Source organism: Manis javanica, chromosome 15 (assembly GCF_040802235.1).
Source record: "Manis javanica isolate MJ-LG chromosome 15, MJ_LKY, whole genome shotgun sequence".
Classification (NCBI taxonomy): domain Eukaryota; kingdom Metazoa; phylum Chordata; class Mammalia; order Pholidota; family Manidae; genus Manis; species Manis javanica.
Genome location: NC_133170.1, coordinates 31,145,266 through 31,171,831, shown reverse-complemented (window position 1 = coordinate 31,171,831; position 26,566 = coordinate 31,145,266). Strand labels below are relative to the sequence as shown.

Genomic DNA, 26,566 nt, shown 5'->3' with positions numbered 1-26,566 from the left:
CTTTCTCTTCAGGGCCAGCTAACCGACTCACACGTTTCTGCTGAACCTCGGGTAGGCTACCAAGGGAACAGATTCACATCTCCCAAACTCACAGCCACCACTTACCTGTAACAGACACTCAAAACTTAAAATCACAATACCAGGTATGGAAAAGAACTACTAGGTCTTTCCTTTTGGTTTGACCAGGTCAGGATTTCTCCAGCAAACTAGAATTCTCTTGTGCTTTGCTGAAGAATTTTCTATACAAGTGGGCCAACTGCTTTTTCCTCAGGGAAGACATTTCTTTTTCTAGATTCGAAGTCATACATCAGGCATGTTTCAGACTCTTTTGCATATTGCATTCCTCTCATATTCTACATTTCAAGCTCTCTGGTTATATGAACAACTCTTTTTACATGTTCAATTATCAGAACTAGACAATGCAAGCACTTGAAATATGGTGGGCACTGCCACTACAGAGTGAAGAATCTGGTTATCATTGTCCATAGCCCCAGGTAGGACACTACCTTTCTCTTTTTTCATTTTGCTTAAATAATTAGTCTCTCTACAAATTATCACCAGGAAGTACTTGTAGAAAGACAATAGTACTCTCAATTAAGAGACTGTGCCAAACACTGTTCTCAAGTCAATATATTAATGATTTCTTATTTTATTGTCATGAAAACTTTATGAAGTAGGAGCAATTACTATTGCCCCTTTAGAAATTAGGAGAGAGTTTAAATAACTTGGAAGTCAGAGAGCTGGTAAGTGGTGAAGTCAGAATTCAGACTCAGGTTCTTTATTCCAGGAAGTGTGCTCTTACTAGCTGCCATATGTAATTAGAGGCAGATTGTCCAGCAGACCTACTTGGAGGGAGTAACGCCTTATAAACTGACAACAGAATGAAATAAATTCTTAGCAAAGTTGTGGAGGCTGAGATACCCCCAGCCCAGGGCAGATGATTAGTAGAACTTGTTCAACATAGGGAGAGAAGTTGTCCAGAATACAGCAGAAGACAGACCATTCCCTTGGTCAGCTCCATAATGAAAAGGAATTGAAAGCTCAGTGCAATCAGAACCCAAGTATGTCACTCACAGTGTTTTGTGTGTAATTACACTTAGATTACCTGCAGTGCTTTCAGCTGAGATTTCGTGTATCATTATATTTGTATGCCAAACTTTTAAAATCTACATTTAAAAAAATATAAGGAGTTTTAATTCATTGTTCTAGATGGAAAGAATAGATTAACTGCTTCTCCACACACTTGGTACAACCATGTGGGTTGTTCTACAGCACAGAGCACACAGAACATCTGTTCAGAACCACCAGTCTCTCAATGGAGTAAAGGAATAAAGGATTAGGCCAAAAGCACTGAGATAACTTCTTAAAAGGAAGGTATTAACCATTTTACTGAGATATGAAAAGAACAGACAACAAGAGGAAATTTAAGTGCAAATTAAAGCAAGTCTACTTTAAAAATCTGAAGTTGGTGAATCTGCACAAGACCTGTGAAAAATCTAAGATCATCATGATGCCACAGTAACATATGCTAAGTAACTGAAGAGTGATTTTAAGAGATAGGTCAACTGTCAGAGCCAGGTTTTAGTACTTGGTTTTAGTACTTAAGTTCTCAAACTTTAGTGTTCATTAAATATCTGGACTACTCATAAATTTCTTTATATATTTGAGTTATTTGCCCCATGCTTTTGTTGTATGAATGCTTGATCTTACCAAAAACAGTGTTGCAAATTGCAGCATTTTTCAGGAATGGAAGTGCCCATCTGGATTGGCAAGGAGAGTCCATAATAGAGTTTACTATAGTGGTACCAAGAAAATATCATATATGATTCCCATTTCATGGTTTGAAGCCCAGCATTCTTTAAAAACATCATTCATATCTTTTCAAAGTCCCACTAATAGAAGAAAATTCCTATACAAACACACCACTATTCTACTATAAGTAAATATTTGAACTGAGTGGAAAAGATCTGACAAATCAAGATTTTCGTACACAGAGCAAATAAAACAGGACTTATATGCCGTCCTTTAGCAACGCCTGTTTCTCCTTAAGAATATCACATATGATACTCTGTGCTCCCCAACATTATATCCATCATCCCATTTTCCTAATTACTTTGGGCCCTGATTTAATTTTATTCTCAACTCCATCTCATACCATTTTAAGGAATGGTTCCCAGACTTCTTTAACTCAAATGCTTTTCTCTCTGCTGCTCAAGTGCTGCCTTTCCTCTACTACTCCACCTCCAAAATAGAAAGCTTTGAATTTTACCCCCAGTAACAAAAAACCTCTCCTTACAACTCTTTTCACTAACTTCCTACTACAAAGCATTATTTGTGAAATTTTTTCTCATCATGATACTCAAAACCTCTCCTCATTCTCCCAGTACATCAATCTATTCTGGCTTCAAGTACTTGTCACTTCATCCCTTACTCTTGCCCTGGGGTCCATTAATACATAATCATAGGTGATTCTCACATACTGGCATCCTCAAATCTGGGGTTGCTGTTATGATATCACAATAAACATAAACCATGAAATTCATGCTAAAGTATCATGGCAATATCCTCTGCTGGTCTCTAGTTCTGAGATTCAACATTTAATGATAGTTCAAAGTAGCAGAAAAAAAGAGGTAATGGAAGCATAAAGTGCTAGCTAGACTGAGAAGTCTGTTTACTTTAGGTCAGACAGACTGTACATTTACGCAGAAGACGTAACTAATAGAAAATGAGCACGGATTATGTGAGAGAAAATTAACAGAGAAAGATTGAGGAGGAGGGGACGAGTGCTTAGTCTGTGACAGAGAGCAGCAGCTGGTTGGATTAAAGGAGAGAGAGCATCTCCTCAGAGACAGAAGCAAAGGCAACAAAAATGTGGGTAGCTGCTAAAGTAAAAGTGGTAACTGAGGGGCCCCAGGGTCACCTGGCTTCTGCAAAATAGAACAACTAGGGACGCATGAAGATTGGGAATAATAAAGGGGACAGGAGTGCTGCACCTTCAAAGGAGATGTACTTGTTCTAAAGAGAAGGAAATCAGAACTTTTCAAAATCACAGAGAAGAAAAAGAAGCATCTATTATGTACTAGCAGATGCATACATGCTTCACAACAGTTACCTCAGAAGTCACAAGATACGGGGCAAGTAGGAAAATGACATATAGCATGAATGGGCTAAATGTTTACGGTTTTGTAAAAACTAGACAGTATCGCAAAATGTTCACTGTTAAATATGGTGGGTATTAGACAAATCTCTCTACCTCTGTGTACCTTTAGCAATGTTGAAAATAAAAAATGTTTTTAGAGGCGGAGCCAAGATGGCAGCATGAGTAGAGCAGCAGAAATCTCCTCCCAGAACCACATATATCTATGAAAATATAACAAAGACAAGTCTTCCTAAAATACAAACGACAGGACACAGGACAACATCCAGACCACATCCACACCTGCGAAAACCCAGCGCCTTGCGAAGGGGGTAAGATACAAGCCCCGGCCCGGCGAGTCCCGAACGCCCCTCCCCCCAGCTCCCAGCAGGTGGAGAAGAGTCAGCAGGGAGGGAGAGGGAGCCCAGGACTGCTGAACACCCAGCCCCAGCTATCTGGACCAGAGCGCAGACACAGTGCATGCGTGGGCTCCTGGATACTAGGGAAACAGGGTGGCAGGACCTCTGAGCGGGCGCCTGAGGCCGACGCCGGAGAACAAAGAAATGTGAGCGGCCATTTTTATTTTTTTTTTGGCGAGTGCTTTTTGGAAGTCTTAAAAGGAGAGGGACCCCAATACTAGGGAAAGAGGGAAGCAAGACTGGTGAGTGGGTGCCTGAGATCGGCACCTGAGGACAAAGAAAATCGTGCATTTTTCTTTTTTTCTTTCTTTTTTTAAAAATAATTTATTAAATTTTTTTTTCTTCTTTTGCTGTTGCTGTTGTTGTTTTGGCTTGGAGAGTGCATTTTGGAAGTCTTAAAGGGGCAGAACAGGACACTTAGCCCACAGGCAGGGTATCTGGGGATCTCGGGAATTCTAACCCCCTGGGCAGCAGGGAGCACAAAGGCCGCTTATGGAGATAAATAGCCTCCCTGCCACTCCCCCTCCAACGGGGCTCCACCATTTTGGAGCAGCAGCCCAAGCCAGGCCACACCCACAGACACAGCGGAGATAAAATCCACAGCAACGGGGCAGTAAGCAGAAGCCCTGTATGCGCACAGCTGCCCAACACAAGCCACTAGATGTCGTTATTCTCCCAGGAGAGGAAGGCCACACACCAACAAGAAGGAAAGCTTTTCCAGCTGTCACTCTGACCACCTATGCAAACTATCTCTTTCCCATGAAAAGGCAAAACTACAGGCAGACAAAGATAACAGATACAACACCAGAGAAGGAGACAGACCTAACCAGTCTTCCTGAAAAAGAATTCAAAATAAAAATCATGAACATGCTGACAGAGATGCAGAGAAATATACAAGAGCTAAGGGATGAAGTCCAGAGGGAGATAACACATACCAGAAAGGAGATCACAGAAGTGAAACAAAACCCAGAAGGATTTATAAGCAGAATGGATAAGATGCAAGAAGCGATTGAAGGAATAGAAATCAGAGAACAAGAACGTATAGAAGCTGACATAGAGAGAGATAAAAGGATCTCCAGGAATGAAACAATACTAAGAGAACTATGTGACCAACCCAAAAGGAAAAATATCCGTATTATAGGGGTACCAGAAGAAGAAGAGAGAGAAAAAGGGATAGAAAGTCTCTTTGAAGAAATAATTGCTGAAAACTTCCCCAAACTGGGGGAGGAAATAACTGAACAGACCACGGAAATACACAGAACAACCAACAGAAAGGATACAAGGATGAATACACCAAGACACATAATAATCAAAATGGCAGGGATCAAGGACAAGGAAAGAGGTTTAAAGGCAGCTAGAGAGAAAAAGGTCACCTATAAAGGAAAACCCATCAGGCTAACATCAGACTTCTCGACAGGAACCCTACAGGCCAGAAGAGAAAGGCATTATATATTTAATGCAATGAAACAGAAGGGCCTTGAACCAAGGATACTGTATCCAGCACGACTCTCATTTAAATATGATGGCGGGATTAAACAATTCCCAGACAAGCAAAAGCTGAAGGAATTTGCTTCCCACAAACCACCTCTACAGGGCATCTTACAGGGACTGCTCTACATGGCAGAACTCCTAAAAAGAGCACAGAACAAAACACACAACATATGAAGAACGGAGGAGGAGGAATAAGAAGGGAGAGAAGAAAAGAATCTGCAGACAGTGTATATAACAGCTCAATAAGCGAGCTAAGTAGGCAGTAAGATACTAAAGAGGCTAACCTTGAACCTTTGGTAACCACGAATTTAAAGCCTGCAACAGCAATAAGTACATATCTCTGAATAGTCACCCTAAATGTAAATTGTCTTAACACACCAATTAAAAGACACAGAGTAATAGAATGGATAAAAAAGCAAGACCCATCTATATGCTGCTTACAAGAAACTCACCTCAAACCCAAAGACATGCACAGACTAAAAGTCAAGGGATGGAAAAACATATTTCAGGCAAACAACAGTGAGAAGAAAGCAGGGGTTGCAGTACTAATATCAGACAAAATAGACTTCAAAACAAAGAAAGTAACAAGAGATAAAGAAGGACACTACATAATGATAAAGAGCTCAGTCCAACAAGAGGATATAACCATTCTAAATATATATGCACCCAACACAGGAGCACCAGCATATGTGAAACAAATACTAACAGAACTAAAGGGGGAAACAGACTGCAGTGCATTCATTTTAGGAGACTTCAACACACCACTCACCCCAAAGGATAGATTCACCGCGCAGAAAATAAGTAAGGACACACAGGCACTGAACAACACACTAGAACAGAAGGACCTAGTAGACATCTATAGAACTCTACATCCAAAAGCAACAGGATATACATACTTCTCAAGTGCAAATGGAACATTCTCCAGAATAGACCACATACTAGCTCACAAAAAGAGCCTCAGTAAATTTCAAAATATTGAAATTCTACCAACCAGTTTTTCAGACCACAAATGTATAAAAGTAGAAATAAATTCTACAATGAAAACAAAAAGGCTCACAAACACATGAAGGCTTAACAACATGCTTCTAAATAATCAATGGATGAATGAACAAATCAAAACAGAGGTCAAGGAATATATAGAAACAAAAGACAACAACAACACAAAGCCCCAACTTCTGTGGGACGCAGCGAAAGCAGTCTTAAGAGGAAAGTATATAGCGATCCAGGTACACTTGAAGAAGGAAGAACAATCCCAAATGAATAGTCTAACATCACGATTATCGAAACTGGAAAAAGAAGAACAAAAGAGGCCTAAAGTCAGCAGAAGGAGGGACATAATAAAGATCAGACAAGAAATAAACAAAATTGAGAAGAATAAAACAATAGCATAAATCAACGAAACCAAGAGCTGGTTCTTTGAGAAAATGAACAAAATAGATAAGCCTCTAGCCAAACTTATTAAGAGAAAAAGAGAATCAACACAAATCAACATAATCAGAAATGAGTATGGAAAAATCACGACAGACTCCACAGAAATACAAAGAATTATTAAAGACTACTATGAAAACCTATATGCCAACAAGCTGGAAAACCTAGAAGAAATGGACAACTTCCTAGAAAAATACAACCTCCCAAGACTGACCAAGGAAGAAACACAAACTTAAACAAACCAATTACGAGCAAAGATATTGGAATGGTAATCAAAAAACTACCCAAGAACAAAACCCCGGGGCTGGATGGATTTACCTCAGAATTTTATCAGACACACAGAGAAGACATAATACCCATTCTCCTTAAAGTGTTCCAATAAATAGAAGAGGAGAGAATACTCCCAAACTCATTCTATGAAGCCAACATCACCCTAATACCAAAACCAGGCAAAGACCCCACCAAAAAAAGAAAATTACAGACCAATATCCCTGATGAATGTAAATGCAAAAAAACTCAATAAAATATTAGCAAACAGAATTCAACAGCATATCAAAAGGATCATACATCATGACCAAGTGGGATTCATCCCAGGGAAGCAAGGATGGTACAACATTCAAAAATCCATCAACATCATCCACCACATCAACAAAAAGAAGGACAAAAACCACATGATCATCTCCATAGACGCTGAAAAAGCATTTGACAAAATTCAACATCCATTCATGATAAAAACTCTCAGCAAAATGGGTATAGAGGGCAAGTACCTCAACATAATAAAGGCCATATATGATAAACCCACAGCCAACATAATACTGAACAGTGAGAAGCTGAAAGCATTTCCTCTGAGATCGAGAACTAGACAGGGATGCCCACTCTCCCCACTGTTATTTAACATAGTACTGGAGGTCCTAGCCACGGCAATCAGACCAAAGAAAGAAATACAAGGAATCCAGATTGGTAAAGAAGAAGTTAAACTGTCACTATTTGCAGATGACATGATATTGTACATAAAAAACCCTAAAGTCCCCACTCCAAAACTACTAGAACTGATGAAGGAATACAGAAAAGTTGCAGGATATAAAATTAACACACAGAAATCTGTAGGTTTCCGATACACTAACAATGAACCAACAGAAACAGAAATCAGGAAAACAATTCCATTCACAATTACATCAAAAAGAATAAAATACCTAGGAATAAACCTAACCAAAGAAGTGAAAGACCTATACCCTGAAAACTACATGTCACTCTTAAGAGAAATTAAAGGGGACACTAATAAATGGAAACTCATTCCATGCTCATGGCTAGGAAGAATTAATATCGTCAAAATGGCCATCCTGCCCAAAGCAATATACAGATTTGATGCAATCCCTCTCAAATTACCAGCAACATTCCTCAATGAACTGGAGCAAATAATTGAAAAATTCATATGGAAACACCAAAGACTCCGAATAGCCAAATCAATCCTGAAAAAGAAGAATAAAGTAGGGGGGATCTCACTCCCCAACTTCAAGCTCTACTACAAAGTCATAGTAATCAAGACAATTTGGTACTGGCACAAGAACAGAGCCACAGACCAGTGGAACAGATTAGAGACTCCAGAAATTAACCCAAACATATATGGTCAATTAATATTTGATAAAGGAGCCATGGACATACAATGACAAAATGACAGTCTCTTCAACAGATGGTGCTGGCAAAACTGGACAGCTACATGTAGGAGAATGAAACTGGACCATTGTCCAACCCCATATACAAAGGTAAATTCAAAATGGTTCAAAGACCTGAATGTAAGTCATGAAACCATTAAACTCTTGGAAAAAAACATAGGCAAAAACCTCTTAGGCATAAACATGAGTGACCTCTTCTTGAACATATCTCCCCGGGCAAGGAAAACAACAGCAAAAATGAGCAAGTGGGACTACATTAAGCTGAAAAGCTTCTGTACAGTGAAAGGCACCATCAATAGAACAAAAGGGAACCCTACAGTATGGGAGAATATATTTGAAAATGACAGATCCTATAAAGGCTTGATGTCCAGAATATATAAAGAACTCAAACGCCTCGACAAACAAAAAACAAATAACCCAATTCAAAAATGGGCAGTGGAACTGAACAGTTCTCTAAAAAAGAAATACAGATGGCCAACAGACACATGAAAAGATGCTCCACATTGCTAATTATCAGAGAAATGCAAATTAAAACTACAATGAGGTATCACCTCACACCAGTAAGGATGGCTGCCATCCAAAAGACAAACAACAACAAATGTTGGCGAGGCTGTGGAGAAAGGGAGAAAGGGGAACCCTCCTACACTGCTGATGGGGATGTAAGCTAGTTCAACCATTGTGGAATGCAGTATGGAGGTTCATCAAAATGCTCAAAACAGACCTACCATTTGACCCAGGAATTCCACTCCTAGGAATTTACCCTAAGAACGCAGCAATCAAGTTTGAGAAACACAGATGCACCCCTATGTTTATCGCAGCACTATTTACAATAGCCAAGAATTGGAAGCAACCTAAATGTCCATCGGTAGATGAATGGATAAAGAAGATGTGGTACATATACACAATGGAATACTACTCAGTCATAAGAAGTGGAAAAATCCAACCATTTGCAGCAACATGGATGGAGCTGGAGAGTATTATGGTCAGTGAAATAAGCCAAGTGGAGAAAGAGAAATACCAAATGATTTCACTCATCTGTGTAGTATAAGAACAAAGGAAAAACTGAAAGGAACAAAACAGCAGCGGAATTACAGAATCCAAAAATGGACTAACAGGTACCAAAGGGAAAGGGACTGGGGAGGATGGGTGGGCAGGGAGGGATAAGGGGGGGAAGAAGAAAGGGGGTATTAAGATTAGTATGCATAGCAGGGGAGGGAGAAAGGGGAGGGCTGTACAACACAGAGAAGACAAGTAGTCATTCGACAACATTTTGCTATGCTGAGGGACAGTGACTGTAAAGTGGTTTATAGGGGAGACCTGGTATATGGGAGAGCCTAGTAAACATAATATTCTTCATGTAAGTGTAGATTAAAGAATAAAAAAAAAGAGAGACAGAAAGAAAAGGGGGATTACTCCTTGACAGGATAAAACTAATGATAAATCAACTATTAACGCATGCTTTAAATATCCTTAATTTTGATCTCATAAAGGGTGTCAGATGATCGGCTATGGAGGTACACTTTTGTGATACTATTCCCGTCCCTTAAAAAAAAAAAAATGCAGTTCCTGTGTGGTGACCTCCAATGAGTTGTACACAATGGTATAAAGGGCATATCAAACTGTGGGCAAACAGTCTGTTTGTGTTTAGACAGAGGATCAAAGCCTAATTTGGCTACCCAGAAAATGAACTAAGATACGATATGAAGAAGAACTTCCAACATCAGCACTCTCTGGAAGACTCATACCAGAAAATGATCATCAAAAAACCTCAACAAAGATCCAGGTGATGCTGCAGTTGTAGCTGCATCCATCCCACCAGTTCCTGGACTTGCCATTGGAATGAAGAAGGAGATATCTAAGCTGGCCTGTGCATAAGGTAAAACAACAAATTTGACTGGATCTATACTGTTGGAACTCAACCAAGAATTAGGAGAAGTGCAAGTCGTAGCGCTCCAAAATCTTATGACTACAGGCTATCTACAGTTAAAAGAACATATGGGATGTGTACAGTTCCCAGGAATGGGTTGTTTTAATTTGTCTGATTTCTCTCAGACTCTTCAAGTACAGTTGGACAATATCATAGACAAATTTTCACAAATGCCTAGGGTGCCTAAGTGGTTTTATTGGCTTCACTGGAGATGGCTGGTAATTATAGATGTGCTTTGGTTATGTAACTGTATTCCTATTATGTTAATGTGTGTGCGCAATTTAGTTAGTAGTTTTAAACATATACATGCTTAAGTTACTCTACAAGAAGATATGTCAAAGAAATAATTAATCCTCCCATGTTTTCTTCCATGTGCTACCTCTATAGCTTTTCTTCTTCCTTCCTAATTACAACCCTTAAATAGAATTCGTGCCTCATATTGAATTTACCGAGTATCATAATTCCTCCAAGTGGTAAAGATACCTCAAGAGAAATGCTGGGCATAGAAGCCACAGGGCATAAATCTGCAAGAAGTAAAAAGCTAACCTTTTCAAACGATATGGCTTCTCTCTCACTTACCAACTTTACATTTCCCTGTATGGCCCCGGAAGATGACTGGTTAGACAGAGACGGGTAAGATTCCTCAAGGGAGGAACAACCTAAGACAGGCACAGTTGCAGGGGGGCCATCAGGTGAGAAATTGGGGATCAACAGTGGTGAGTCTTAGAACCTCACTCCCCCTGTTTTGAGAGAAAGCTTCTGCATCCGTGGATGTTTTAATGCCCTTGTCTAGCTGGATTAGCAAACAGTCTACAGGCACACACATGATCATCTACAATTGCTCTCTTACAACACTAAACTATGTTTTCTACCTTTATCTTGCATCTACCTACCACTTCAGCATTTTATTAAAAATAAAAATAATAATAATAATAAAGGGAGAAATGTGGGATCCACATATAAATCAAGTATAAAAATCAAACGAATATTCATATTTGACCTGATTGTTTATAGTTCATAATGCATGATCAAAACCAAAAGTTTCTGTGATGACTCTCCTTGTACTGTTCACCATGTAAGAACTTATTCACTATGTAAGAATTTGTTCACCATGTAAGAACTTGTTCGTTATGCTTCAGAAGATGGGAGACTGACGAGAATTAGGCTTGAGATGGATTAATGAATGTGCATTGAGCATTGACTCCCCTATACAGAATTTTATTGTTGTTAACAACCATTTGATCAATAAATATGAGAGATGCCTTCTCAAGAAAAAAAAAAAAAGTACAGATTTCCAATTGTAAAATAAATAATAACCGGGATGTAATGTATAGCATAAGGAATGTAGTCAAAATATTGTAACAACTTTGTATGGTGATAGCTGGTAGCTAGAATTATCATGTATATAAATGTTGAATCACTGTGTTGTACATCTGAAACTAATGTAATACTGTGTGTCAACTACCCCTGAATAAAAAATAATTATAAAAAAAAATGTTTTTAAAAAATGGCCTACTCATCACATGACTTCCGGACCAACAGTTATCTTCCTCACTGAACTCAACAATATGCTCGAATTTTTCAGATCTCACAAATTTGAGATGCAACTGAATATAGATACATATACTCTAGACAATTTTAAGAAATAATCATATTTGAACAAGATTTGTCACAAATCTGTTCTAGGGAATGAGAAACACAAGTTAGCATTAAAATTAAGCTAAGTGTGTCAGGGGTAATAAACAGGGCCAGAAGACTAAAGCATCAAGGAAAAGTATTTCTACTAAGTACATGCCTGAAGAGTAAGATTTATGTAAATACTTACTTCATCTCCAGAACTTCCTCTAAGTGTTTCCTTCTCTCTGCCCGAAGATTGGTCAAATGAGTTTCCTTTTCTGCCAGAGACTGCTGAGTAGAGGACAGCTTTGCTTTCATGGACTCTAGTTCCTGCTTTACCTTCTCCATGGCCATCAGTAACTCCTCCACCTATGATAAATACAGATGAGAGAAGAGTTGAACATCTTGATCAATTAAAGTCAGAGGAGCAGGGCAATGGGTAATATGTGGGCCCAAAAAATTGAAGACTTACACACACATCAAAACTTCTGCACTCTTTCTGGATCAAACATACATCAAGAAGATATAGCAAATAAAAAAATAAATCTCTGAGCATCCCTCCACTATAATTCTCAGTTTAGGTCAGAAACAATTTCATTTTCTTTTTGATGAACACAAGTTCCTTTTAAAGGAACACAAGGATATAAGTCATCAGTTTAAGAAGTTACACTCTGCCACAGACAATCCCTCTTATTAAGGAATTTATTTAGAAATGGAAATTTATTGGAAATGGGAAACAGATCTCATTAAGAAATTTCCATGGAAATAACAATGTAATGCAGATAAAAATACAAGGAACAAAACCTTAATAAGTATTTGTACAAGGATTTTAGGAAATAAAAGACATGTTTGACTAATAACACATTCAGTATAAATATGTCAATTTTATTCATCCAAACAAAGATTTTTCTATTTGCACCATTAAAAAGAATTTCTTTTTAAAGAAATAGCTAGTATTCAATCAGGTAATTTCTTGCTTTAAAGCCAGTTAGGTAGTTTTTTCAAGGAAGGCAAGTAGGAAAAAGGAGAAATAAATGACCAGATAGAGAGAAGGCAGAATACTTTAAAAAGAAATGCTTTCTCCTGACAGAAAGAAAATAGAATGCTAAAGAGAAACCAAGAGAGCAAGATCTGTACTTTATCAGTCACTTCCACTTATGCTGGGAGGTTTCCAAATCGGAATTATTTAAATAAACATGTTCTTTTTAATTTAGAAGCAAAAACTATGCTGACAAAAATGTCTGTTATTACCAAAAACCAAGCACAACAGGTAATGAACTAGGGAAGCACACCGATCACAAGACTTTGTTGTGTAAGGTCGCTGACAGCCAAGAAATAACCTTGATAGCAACAGCCTTCTCAGATGCAGAGGTGGGGGCAGGCAGAGATAGGGGATCTGCCATTCATGGACTCCCACATTAAACCATGGTGTGATGCTATGGCTGAAAGCAGTATGGAGACAAAGCTGCAGTGTAACAAATCAGAGGTGTTAACAGTCCTGGATATTAGTGCCTCAGGCCTAACCAATCTCCACATTGATTGGTAACAGCTGTTAAACACTGATAATAAACAGATATGTGTAGTTTTTTTGGCCTTTGAATTACTTGATACTTCGTGTATCTTTTGAGAAGTGATCGGGTAAATGTTCTCAGCTACTAGCATCCTCACAGTCCCAGTTGCTGTGAGGATATATATTATTCTGCAGCTCTCCTAGCATATGTATTCACCTATCTACAAGCTTTACATCAACATATTATATATAACTATCCACCCTTTTGAAAACTGCCCTTAAGGATGATTCCATTTTATCAGTTTAATTTACATAAAATCTTATCTAAAACTGAACTGAAATGACACACCATGGCATGTTCTTATAACACAAAATCAGTAATGGACTGCACCACTTATAGAACCTCTAATGAGATGTATCCATCTATTATGAACTTATCTTAAACATATCTAAAAAAAATCTCCCTACCATCCCAGGCAAGCAAAGATATTGGTTTCTTATATAACTTGGAGAGGCATTTTATACATACACAAGCAAGCATGTGTAAATAACCTATTCTTCCTCTTTCTACACAAAAGAAAGCCCACTTTATATATTCTCTTAGGCATCTAAAATTTTCAGTCAGCTCTTACTGAAATACAACACAGAAAAATACACAAATAATAAATGCACAATTTGAAGAATTTTCTGTAAGTGAACACACCTATGTAGAATCAGCACACAGACCAGCAAATAGAACAGTACATTACCCCAGAAACCCCTTCATATCTTCTTTCCAGATAAAGAGTAAGCATTACTCTAACATCCTAGTTTTGCCTGTTTGTTTTAATACAAATGGAATTACATAGCATATAATTTTAACTACAGATTTATATATATATATATATATATATATATATAAAGATTCATCCATGTTGTTGGGTATAATTACAGTTCTGTAATTCTCATAACTGTATGGTATTCGACTATATGAAAAGAGCAACAATTACTGAACACACTTCTGATTAATAAAAGTGGGTTTCCCCTCCTAGTTTTATTGAGAAACAACTGACATACATCACTGTGTCTCTAAGGCACACAGCATGATGGCTCGGTTCACACACACTGTCAAATGCCCATCACGATAAGAGCAGCTAATGCTCATACTCTCATATACATGCAATAAAAAGAAATAACCAAGGAAAAAAACTGTTCTCCTTATAATGAGAACTCCTAGGATTTACACTCTACTTCCCTGTGTATCACAGAGCAGTGTTAGCTATAGTCTTGTTGTACATTACATTCTTAGTACTCATTTATGTTATAACTGGAAGTTTGTACCTTTTGACTACCACTACCTTCCTCCAATTCCTCTTTTTCTGAGAATTGTTTTAAGACTCCATATATAAGTGACATTATCCAGTATTACAATCTCTCCCTGTCTGACTTATTTCATTTAACAAAATCCCATCCAGGTCCATCCATGTTTTAATTTTTTAACTTGAAAAAAAATTTTTTTAAGCTTTTAATTTTAATGGAATTTAGCTAACTAACTTTGTCCTTTATATTTCATGTTCAGAAGTTTTGAAAATTTTGTGTACCTCAGGTCATGAAGATACTCTTCTATTCTTTCTTTCAAATCCTTTATTGGATTAAATTGTTTCACATTTAGATCCATAACATATATGCAACTGATTTCTGGTAAAAATTCATTGCTATCAGTGTTGGATATCCAACTGCCTCAGCACTATAAACAGTAGAAGGACTTCAATAGCCATGATAGGAAGGTAGTTTCAGCCTGCTAGGCAAAAAGATCAGAGATTCTTTAATAAATACTTCTAAATTAGAGGAGGAGTAATTTAACAATGTTTTATATTGCACACAAACACCTTTAAGTTTCATAAATGAGCAATGTGAAATACTATTGCATATAAAAGAGGAATATGTATTCTAGAACTAAAAGCAAAACATACTATATACTCACCACCCAGAAGCTTTGTCTAAGTGCATCTATCCAACTGTATCCTCCAAGTCCCCTGTGATAGGTAATCACCATTCTTAATTTGTGTTCCTTATTTCTTTGCATTTCTTTATTTTTGCCTCTGATGTATACATTACAAAATAAATCACTGCTTAATGAGCACTGTACAAATGTACTTTCATATTTCATCTAAGATATTTTTTCATGCACATAAAAAAGGGGCCCACCATATGTGTATATTCCATAACAAAGAGCAAAATACACACCTATATACTCCTCACCCTTGGGAATAAAAAGCAATGGCAGCCAGCAACACCAAGCACCACAGCACCCAGATTACATTTCCCACTAAATCGAATGGACTCCTTTAAAAAATGGCTGATTCCAGATTTGAAGCAAGAAATGTACAAAGGATGAACTTCACACGTCTTATGCCACAAAGAAGAGAGGTAGGGATCATGGTAAGCAGGGATCACAACACAGAAACTCTGATAATAAATCCAGGAAAACACATTACAAGAAAGAACAAAAAGCTACAGAGGAATATCACTTATGCATGTGGATGCAAAAATAGTAGAAAACCAAACTCAAGAAGATGTAAAAACTGGGATATATCCCAAGAATGCAAGGCTGGTTTAACACATAAAAAAATCTATGCAATAAACTATATTAATAGAACATAGGACAAAAATCACATTATCATTTTAATTGATGTAGAAAAGTATTTGGCAATTTCCAATAATCTTTCATGACTATTACACTCAACAAACTAGAGCTACAGAACTTCCTCAACCTCACAAAGGGCTTCTACAAAAAAACCCACAGCTAACATTACATTTAATGATGAAAAAATGAATTCTTTCCCTCCAAGACCAAAAACAAGACCAGTATGTCTGTTCTCACCACTTTTACTTAATATGATACTAGAGATGACAGTCAGGAAAATTAGGCCATAAAAAAGTTAAAAAGCATCCACATTGGAAAGGAAGACATAAAACTTTCTCTAGTTGAAGATATGAAGATTATATATAGAAAAATCCTAAGGAATTCACAAAAAGATTTATAATACACAGATATACACAGACTGAAGGATACAAGACCAATTATACAAAAATTGAATTGTCTATCCATACAATGAACATTCTGAAAAGGAAATTAAGACACTTCCACTTAAAATAGCATCAAAAAGAAAAAATACATAGGTATAAGTTTAACAGAAGAAATGTATACTGAAAATTACAAAACATGGTTGAAAGAAACTAAAGATTAAGTGAATCGAAAGAAATCATGCTTGTGCATTGAAAGATTTACTGTTAAGATGGCAATTCTCCCAAAATTAATCCACAGGTTCAATGTAATCCCTATAAAAAACTTCTTTGCAAAGATTAACAAACTGACCTTAAAATTCATATGGAAATGAAAGGGAGCCAGAATAATGAAAGTTATCCTGAGAAAGAAAAAACTGGAACACTCATACTTCTTGACTTCAAAACTTACTACAAAGCTTCAGGGTAGTACTGGCATTTAGAATGGGCAAAGAAAGAAATCAACGGAAAAGAATTGAGAATCCAGAAATAAACTCTAATTTTTATGGTCAATTGATTTGTCAAGAGTGTCTGGCAATTCAGTGAGGAAAGAATGTTCATCTGAGTAAAAAGGGCTTGGACAACTGCCCTATTGCTTCACATTTTCAATTTCCCAAGCCACTAACTTCTTGACAAAAATGTGTAACTTGCCCAACATTTTTTATTTTCTTTTTTAATGGTGGTATTTAAGGTGTTTCTCTTGTCCTGTGTTTCCAGTAAACTGAAAGTTGTATCTAAAGGCCTCATTAGATTCAGGATTGATTTTTAGTACCTGGTTTGATTTTTAGTACCTTCCCAACAGTACTGCATAAGTAAGGCTGTGTACTTCATATTACACCACATGAAAACATACATAATGGTTGTCTCACTTTCAGCAATAACATTGACAGTGGGTTCAGATGGCAATAGTCTTAATTTCTTCATTACACATTTCTCAATAAATTTACCAAATTCTCCTATGACTTTGATAATAATCAGTGAAATTCAACATGTTTCATTTATTTAGTGTCATTTCTGCTTCTTCTTCCTTGAAACTCTTGGTCAAACCACACCTCCCACTCCCAAACAGCTTTTCTTAATTCTTGTTGATTTGGAGGAGTTTTAAACATAAAGATGAACATATAGTTCTAGATAACAACCTTTCAATCAGTTACAAGCATAGAAAATTTCTTCTCCCAGTTTGTAGCTTATATGTTTCTTTGATATGTTATCTTTTGGTAACCATAAATATCTTAATAAAAATTAATTTACTGTCTTTAATTTAGGATTTGTGACTTTAACATCCTAATGTTAAAGAAATACTTCCCTTTACCCAGGGTCATATGATATTTCCTACTTTTATACTGCTTAAAGGAGTAGACTGAATTAGTGGCACCAATTATTCATTCCTCTATAGTATTATTATATATCCACTTTATTACTGTGGCCTCCTGGTGGGCAGAGTACACTTCGTTGACCCTTGATTTTGGCCTATGTGACTTACCTTGGGCAATTAACTGTTAGAAGACCAGACACAAGCTAAGGCTTGTATGTGTGGTTAGGCAGCATCCGTGTCACTTCCAAGGAAACAGCATTCAAGTAGCTGCTTCCTCTTGGCTAGGCCCAGAACGAGCCAACCCAGTCATCAACTAAAGCAGCGCCAACCATGTTGAACTTCCAGTGTGACAGAGAAATAACTGCTTTCATTATATGTGTGTCAGGGCTATCCAAGGACAGAGAACCAACAGGATATGTATTATAGAATATGTGTGTATATTATACATATGTACATACACAACATATGTACATACACAACATTCAATATATATACTACTGGTTCTGTTTCTCTAGAGAATCCTAACAAATATAATTAATTATAATGTAATAATATATTAACATAAACACAATTATATTGCTATATAAAACACTGAGGGCAGAGCTAGGATGACAGTGTGAGCAGTGGAAATCTCCTCCCAAAACCACATATATCTATGAAAATATAACAAAGACAACTCTTCCTAAAATAGAGACCAGAGGACACAGGACAACATCCAGACCACATCCACACCTGTGAGAACCCAGCGCCTCGCAAAGGGGGTAAGATACAAGCCCCGGCCTGGCGGGACCTGAGCGCCCCTCCCCCTGGCTCCTGGCGGGAGGACAGAGCTCTGAGCGGGAGGGAGAAGGAGCCCAGGACTGCTGAACACCCAGCCCCAGCCATCCGGACCAGAGCGCAGACACAGTGCATGCGTGGGGTCCTGGATACTAGGGAAACAGGGCGGCAGGACCGGTGAGCGGGTGCCTGAGGCCAATGCAGGAGAACAAACAAACAGGAGTGGTTTTTATTTTTATTTTTGGTGAGTGCTTTTTGGAAGCCTTAAAGGGACAGGGACCCCAATACTAGGGAAACAGGGAAGCAAGACCGGTGAGCGGGTGCCTGAGACCGGCACCTGAGGACAAACAAAATCGTGTGTTTTTCCCCTTCTATTTTTAAAAATTATTTATTTATTTCATTTTTTTTCCCTCTTTTGTTGTTGCTCTTGTTGTTTTGGTTTAGAGAGTGCTTCTTGGAAGTCTTAAAGGGGCAGCAAAGGACACTTAGCCCAGAGGCAGGGAATCTGGGGATCTCGGGCACTCTAAACCCCTGGGCAACAGGGAGCACAGAGGCCCCTTACGGAGATAAATAGCCTTCTGGCCGCTCCCGCTCCAACGGGGCTCCACCATTTTGGAGGAGCAGCCCCAGCCAGGCCACACCCACAGAAACAGCAGAGATAAACTCCAAACAACAGATCAGGTAGCAGAAGCCCTGTCTGCGCACAGCTGCCAAGCATAAGCCACTACAGGTTGCTATTCTCCCAGGAGAGGAAATCCACAAACCAACAAGAAGGAAAGAACTCCCAGCTGTCACTCGTAGCAGCTCTGAAAACTATCTCTATCACCATGAAAAGGCAAAACTACAGGAAGACAAAGATCACAGAGACAACACCTGAGAAGGAGACAGACCTAAACAGTCTTCCTGAAAAACAATTCAAAATAAAAATCATGAACATGCTGACAGAGATGCAGAGAAAAATGCAAGAGGAATGGGATGAGATGTAGACAAAAATGCAAGAGCAAAGGGATGAAGTCTGGAGGGAGATCACAGATGTCAGGAAGGAGATCACAGAAGTGAAACAAACCCTGGAAGGATTTATAAGCAGAATGGATAAGATGCAAGAGGCCATTGAAGGAACAGAAGCCAGAGAACAGGAACGTATAGAACTTCACATAGAGAGAGATAAAAGGATCTCCAGGAATGAAACAACACTAAGAGAACTATATGACAAATCCAAAAGCAATAATATTTGTATTATAGGGGTACCAGAAGAAGAAGAAAGAGAAAAAGGGATAGAAAGTCTCTTTGAAGAAATAATTGCTGAAAACTTCCCCAAACTGGGGGAGGAAATAATTGAACAGACCACGGAAATACACAGAACCCCCAACAGAAAGGATACAAGGAGGACAACACCCAAGACACATAATAATTAAAATGGCAAGGATCAAGGACAAGGAAAAAGTTTTAAAGGCAGCTAGAGAGAAAAAGGTCACCTATAAAGGAAAACCCATCAGGCTAACATCAGACTTCTCGACAGGAACCCTACAGGCCAGAAGAGAATGGCATGATATATTTAATGCAATGAAACAGAAGGCCTTGAACCAAGGATACTGTTTCCAGCACGACTATCATTTAAATATGATGGCAGGATTAAACAATTCCCAGACAAGCAAAAGATGAGGGAATTTGCTTCCCACAAACCACCTCTACAGGGCATCTTACAGGGACTGCTCTACATGGCAGAACTCCTAAAAAGAGCACAGAACAAAACACACAACATATGAAGAACGGAGGAGGAGGAATAAGAAGGGAGAGAAGAAAAGAATCTGCAGACAGTGTATATAACAGCTCAATAAGCGAGCTAAGTTAGGCAGTAAGATACTAAAGAAGCTAACCTTGAACCTTTGGTAACCACGAATCTAAAGCCTGCAATGGCAATAAGTATATATCTCTCAATAGTCACCCTAAATGTAAATGGACTTAATGCACCAATCAAAAGACACAGAGTAATACAATGGATAAAAAAGCAAGACCCATCTATATGCTGCTTACAAGAAACTCACCTCAAACCCAAAGACATGCACAAACTAAAAGTCAAGGGATGGAAAAACATATTTCAGGCAAACAACAGTGAGAAGAAAGCAGGGGTTGCAGTACTAATATCAGACAAAATAGACTTCAAAACAAAGAAAGTAACAAGAGATAAAGAAGGACACTACATAATGATAAAGGGCTCAGTCAAACAGAGTATATAACCATTCTAAATATATACACACCCAACACAGGAGCACCAGCATATGTGAAACAAATACAAACAGAACTAAAGAGGGAAAGAGAGTGCAATGCATACATTTTAGGAGACTTCAACACGCCACTCACCCCAAAGGATAGATCCACCGGGCAGTAAATAAGTAAGGACACACAGGCACTGAACAACACACTAGAACAGAAGGACCTAGTAGACATCTATAGAACTCTACATCCAAAAGCAACAGGATATACATTCTTCTCAAGTGCACATGGAACATTCTCCAGAATAGACCACATACTAGCTCACAAAAAGAGCCTCAGTAAATTCCAAAATATTGAAATTCTACCAACCAATTTTTCAGACGACAAAGGTATAAAAGTAGAAATAAATTCTACAATGAAAACAAAAAGGCTCACAAACACATGAAGGTTTAACAACATGCTTCTAAATAATCAATGGATGAATGAACAAATCAAAATAGGGATCAAGGAATATATAGAAACAAATGACAACAACAACACAAAGCCCCAACTTCTGTGGGACGCAGCGAAAGCAGTCTTAAGAGGAAAGTATATAGCAATCCAGGCACACTTGAAGAAGGAAGAAAAATCCCAAATGAATAGTCTAACATCACGATTATCGAAACTGGAAAAAGAAGAACAAATGAGGCCTAAAGTCAGCAGAAGGAGGGATATAATAAACATCAGAGAAGAAATAAACATAATTGAGAAGAATAAAACAATAGCATAAATCAACGAAACCAAGAGATGGTTCTTTGAGAAAATGAACAAAATAGATAAGCCTCTAGCCAAACTTATTAAGAGAAAAAGAGAATCAACACAAATCAACATAATCAGAAATGAGAATGGAAAAATCACGACAGACTCCACAGAAATACAAAGAATTATTAAAGACTACTATGAAAACCTATATGCAACAAGCTGGAAAACCTAGAAGAAATGGACAACTTCCTAGAAAAATACAACCTCCCAAGACTGACCAAGGAAGAAACACAAAACTTAAACCAATTACGAGTAAAGAAATTGGAACAGTAATCAAAAAACTACTCAAGAACAAAACCCCAGAGCCAGACGGATTTACCTCGGGATTTTATCAGACACACAGAGAAGACATAATACCCATTTTCCTTAAAGTGTTCCAAAAAATAGAAGAGGAGGGAATACTCCCAAACTCATTCTATGAAGCCAACATCACCCTAATACCAAAACCAGGCAAAGACCCCACCAAAAAAGAAAATTACAGACCAATATCCCTGATGAATGTAAATGCAAAAAAACTCAATAAAATATTAGCAAACAGAATTCAACAGCATATCAAAAGGATCATACACCATGACCAAGTGGGATTCATCCCGGGGAAGCAAGGATGGTACAACATTCGAAAATCCATCAACATCATCCACCACATCAACAAAAAGAAGGACAAAAACCACATGATCATCTCCATAGATGCTGAAAAAGCATTTGACAAAATTCAACATCCATTCATGATAAAAACTCTCAGCAAAATGGGTATAGAGGGCAAGTACCTCAACATAATAAAGGCCATATATGATAAACCCACAGCCAACATTATACTGAACAGTGAGAAGCAGAAAGCATTTCCTCTGAGATCGGGAACCAGACAGGGATGCCCACTCTCCCCAGTGTTATTTAACATAGTACTAGAGGTCCAAGCCACACAAAACAAATACAAGGAATCCAGATTGGTAAAGAAGAAGTTAAACTGTCACTATTTGCAGATGACATGATACTGTACATAAAAAACCCTAAAGACACCATTCCAAAACTACTAGAACTGATATCGGAATACAGCAAAGTTGCAAGATACAAAATTAACACACAGAAATCTGTAGCTTTCCTATACACTAACAATGAACCAATAGAAACAGAAATCAGGAAAACAATTCCATTCACCATTGCATCAAAAAGAATAAAATACCTAGGAATAAACCTAACCAAAGAAGTGAAAGACCTATACCCTGAAAACTACAAAGTCACTCTTAAGAGAAATTAAAGGGGACACTAACAAATGGAAACTCATCACATGCTCATGGCTAGGAAGAATTAATATTGTCAAAATGGCCATCCTGCCCAAAGCAATATACAGATTTGATGCAATCCCTATCAAATTATCAACAGCATTCTTCAACGAACTGGAACAAATAGTTCAAAAACTCATATGGAAATACCAAGGACTCTGAATAGCTAAAGCAATCCTGAGAAGGAAGAATGAAGTGGGGGGCATCTCACTCCCCAACTTCAAGCTCTACTACAAAGCCACAGTAATCAAGACAATTTAGTACTGGCACAAGAACAGAGCCACAGACCAATGGAACAGAATAGAGACTGCAAATATTAACCCAAACATATATGGTCAATTAATATTCAATAAAGGAGCCATGGACATACAATGGCGAAATGACAGTCTCTTCAACAGATGGTGCTGGCAAAACTGGACAGCTACATGTAAGAGAATGAAACTGGACCATTGTCTAACCCCATATACAAAGGTAAATTCAAAATGGTTCAAAGACCTGAATGTAAGTCATGAAACCATTAAACTCTTGGAAAAAAACATAGGCAAAAACCTCTTAGGCATAAACATGAGTGACCTCTTCTTGAATATATCTCCCGGGCAAGGAAAACAACAGCAAAAATGAGCAAGTGGGACTACATTAAGCTAAAAAGCTTCTGTACAGCGAAAGGCACCATCAATAGAACAAAAGGGAACCCTACAGTATGGGAGAATATATTTGAAAATGACAGATCCTATAAAGGCTTGATGTCCAGAATATATAAAGAACTCAAATGCCTCGACAAACAAAAAACAAATAATCCAATTCAAAAATGGGCAGAGGAACTGAACAGTTCTCTAAAAAAGAAATACAGATAGCCAACAGACACATGAAAAGATGCTCCACATCGCTAATTATCAGAGAAATGCAAATTAAAACTACAATGAGGTATCACCTCACACCAGTAAGGATGGCTGCCATCCAAAAGACAAACAACAACAAATGTTGGCGAGGCTGTGGAGAAAGGGAGAAAGGGGAACCCTCCTACACTGCTGGTGGGAATGTAAGCTAGTTCAACCATTGTGGAAAGCAGTTTGGAGGTTCATCAAAATGCTCAAAACAGACCTACCATTTGACCCAGGAATTCCACTCCTAGGAATTTACCCTAAGAACGCAGCAATCAAGTTTGAGAAACACAGATGCACCCCTATGTTTATCGCAGCACTATTTACAATAGCCAAGAATTGGAAGCAACCTAAATGTCCATCGGTAGATGAATGGATAAAGAAGATGTGGTACATATACACAATGGAATACTACTTAGCCATAAGAAGAGGGCAAATCCTACCATTTGCAGCAACATGGATGGAGCTGGAGAGTATTATGCTCAGTGAAATAAGCCAAGCGGAGAAAGAGAACTACCAAATGATTTCACTCATCTGAGGAGTATAAGAACAAAGGAAAAACTGAAGGAACAAAACAGCAGCGGAATTACAGAATCCAAACATGGACTATCAGGTACCAAAGGGAAAGGAACTGGGGAGGATGGGTGGGCAGGGAGGGATAAGGGGGGTTGGGGGAGAAGAAAGGGTGTATTATGATTAGCATGCATGTGGGGGGGGAGAAAGGGGAGGGAGGGCTGTACAACACAGAGAGGACAAGTAGTGAGTGATTGTACAATATTTTGCTATGCTGATGACAGTCACTGTAATGTGTTTTTTAGGGGGGACCTGGTTTAGGGGAGAGCATAGTAAACATAGTATTCTTCATGTAAGTGTAGATTAAAGATTTAAAAAAAGTAAGAAAAGAAAAAGAAAGAAAGAAAGAAAAGGGGGATTACTCCTTGATAGGATAAAACTGTTGGTAAATCAAAGATTAACACATGCTTTAAATATCCTTAATTTTGATCACTTAAAAGGTGTCAGATGATCGGCTATGGAGGTACTCTTTTCTGATAATATTCCTTTCTCTTAATATATATATATATATATATATATATATATGAATGAATGAATGAATAAATAAATAAATAAATAAATAAATAAATAAATTAAATAAATAAATAAATAAGCAGTTCCTGTGTGCTGACCTCCAGTGAGTTCTACACCGTGGTATAGAGGGCATGTCACGTGTGGGCAAAGGGTCTGTTTGTTTTTATGCAGAAGATCAAGGCCTAACTTGACTACCCGGAAAATGAAGTAAGATACGATATGAGGAGGAGCTTCCGGCATCAGCACTCTCTGGAGGAGTCGTGCCGGGGGATGATCATCAAAAAGCCTCCACAGGGATCCGGGCGATCCTGCGGTTGTGGCTGCGTCCATCCCACCGTTTCCTGGACTTGCCACTGGAATGAGGAGGGAGATGTCTAGGCTGGCATGTGCATACAGTGAGACAACGAATTTGACTGGATCTGTACTGTTGGAACTCAACCAGGAGTTGGGAGGGGTGCAAGTTGTAGCACTCCAAAATCTTACGACTATAGACTATCTATGGTTAAAAGAACATATGGGATGTGAACAGATCTCAGAAATAGGTTGCTTTAATTTGTCTGATTTCTCTCAGACTGTTCAAGTACAGTTGGACAATATCCATCATATAATAGGCAAATTTTCACAAATGCCTAGGGTGCCTAAGTGGTTTTCTTGGTTTCACTGGAGATGGCTGGTAATTATAGATTTGCTTTGTTTATGTCACCGTATTCCTAATATGTTAATATGTGTGCGCAAGTTAGTTAGTAGTTTAAAACCTATACATGCTTAAGGTACTCTACAAGAAGATATGTCAAAGAAATAATCAATCCTGCCATGTTTTCCTCCATATGCTACCTCTATAGCTTTTCTTCTTCCTTCCTAATTACAACCCTTAAATAGAATTCGTGCCTCATATCGAATTTACTGAGCATCATAATTCCTCCTGGTGGTAAAGATACCTCGAGACAAGTGCTGGGCATAGAAGCCACAGGGCATAAATCTGCAAAGAAGTAAAAAGCTAACCTTTTCAAACGATATGGCTTCTCTCTCACTTACCAACTTTACATTTCCCTGTATGGCCCCGGAAGATGACTGGTTAGACAGAGACGGGTAAGATTCCTCAAGGGAGGAACAACCTAAGACAGGCACAGTCGCAGGGGGGCCATCAGGTGAGAAATTGGGGATCAACAGTGGTGAGTCTTAGAACCTCACTCCCCCTGTTTTGAGAGAAAGCTTCTGCATCCGTGGATGTTTTAATGCCCTTGTCTAGCTGGATTAGCAAACAGTCTACAGGCACACACATGATCATCTACAATTGCTCTCTTACAACACTAAACTATGTTTTCTACCTTTATCTTGCATCTACCTACCACTTCAGCATTTTATTAAAAATAAAAATAATAATAATAATAAAGGGAGAAATGTGGGATCCACATATAAATTAAGTATAAAAATCAAACGAATATTCATATTTGACCTGATTGTTTACAGTTCATAATGCGTGATCAAAACCGAAAGTTTCTGTGATGAATGCCCTTGTACTGTAAGAACTTATTCACTATGTAAGAATTTGTTCACCATTTAAGAACTTGTTCGTTATGCTTCAGAAGATTGGAGACTAATGAGAATTAGGCTTGAGATGGGTTAATGATTGTGTATTGAGCATTGACACCCCTATACAGAATTTTATTGTTGTTAACAACCATTTGATCAATAAATATGAGAGATGCCCTCTCAAAAAAAAAAGAGAATGTATTGTTAATTTTAATTTTACTGAATGCAATGGTATTATTTGGCCATGTAAGATGAATTATTTTTAGACATGCTTACAGAAGTATTTAGTGTTTTTAATTTTGCTTTAATAAAAATTTAACCTTAAAAAAAACATATATACCATTACAAAATATGTATTTTATAAGAAATTGGCTCACATGATTATGGAGGCTGACAGGTGGTAAGATCTCCAGAATGAATAGGCAAGCTGGAA

The 26,566-nt window shown here is 38.0% G+C and overlaps 1 protein-coding gene across 14 annotated transcripts in view; it reads right to left on the bottom strand.

Annotated features, from left to right (window-relative positions):
* Positions 1-26,566, bottom strand: part of ERC1 (ELKS/RAB6-interacting/CAST family member 1) — a 724,558-nt gene that overhangs the window by 303,578 nt on the left and 394,414 nt on the right. For all 14 annotated transcript variants that reach the window (XM_073222497.1, XM_073222500.1, XM_073222503.1 and 11 more), the window contains one exon: positions 11,900-12,060. In XM_073222497.1, coding sequence (XP_073078598.1) covers positions 11,900-12,060 — 161 coding nt within the window. The remainder of the gene's footprint in view (positions 1-11,899; positions 12,061-26,566) is intronic.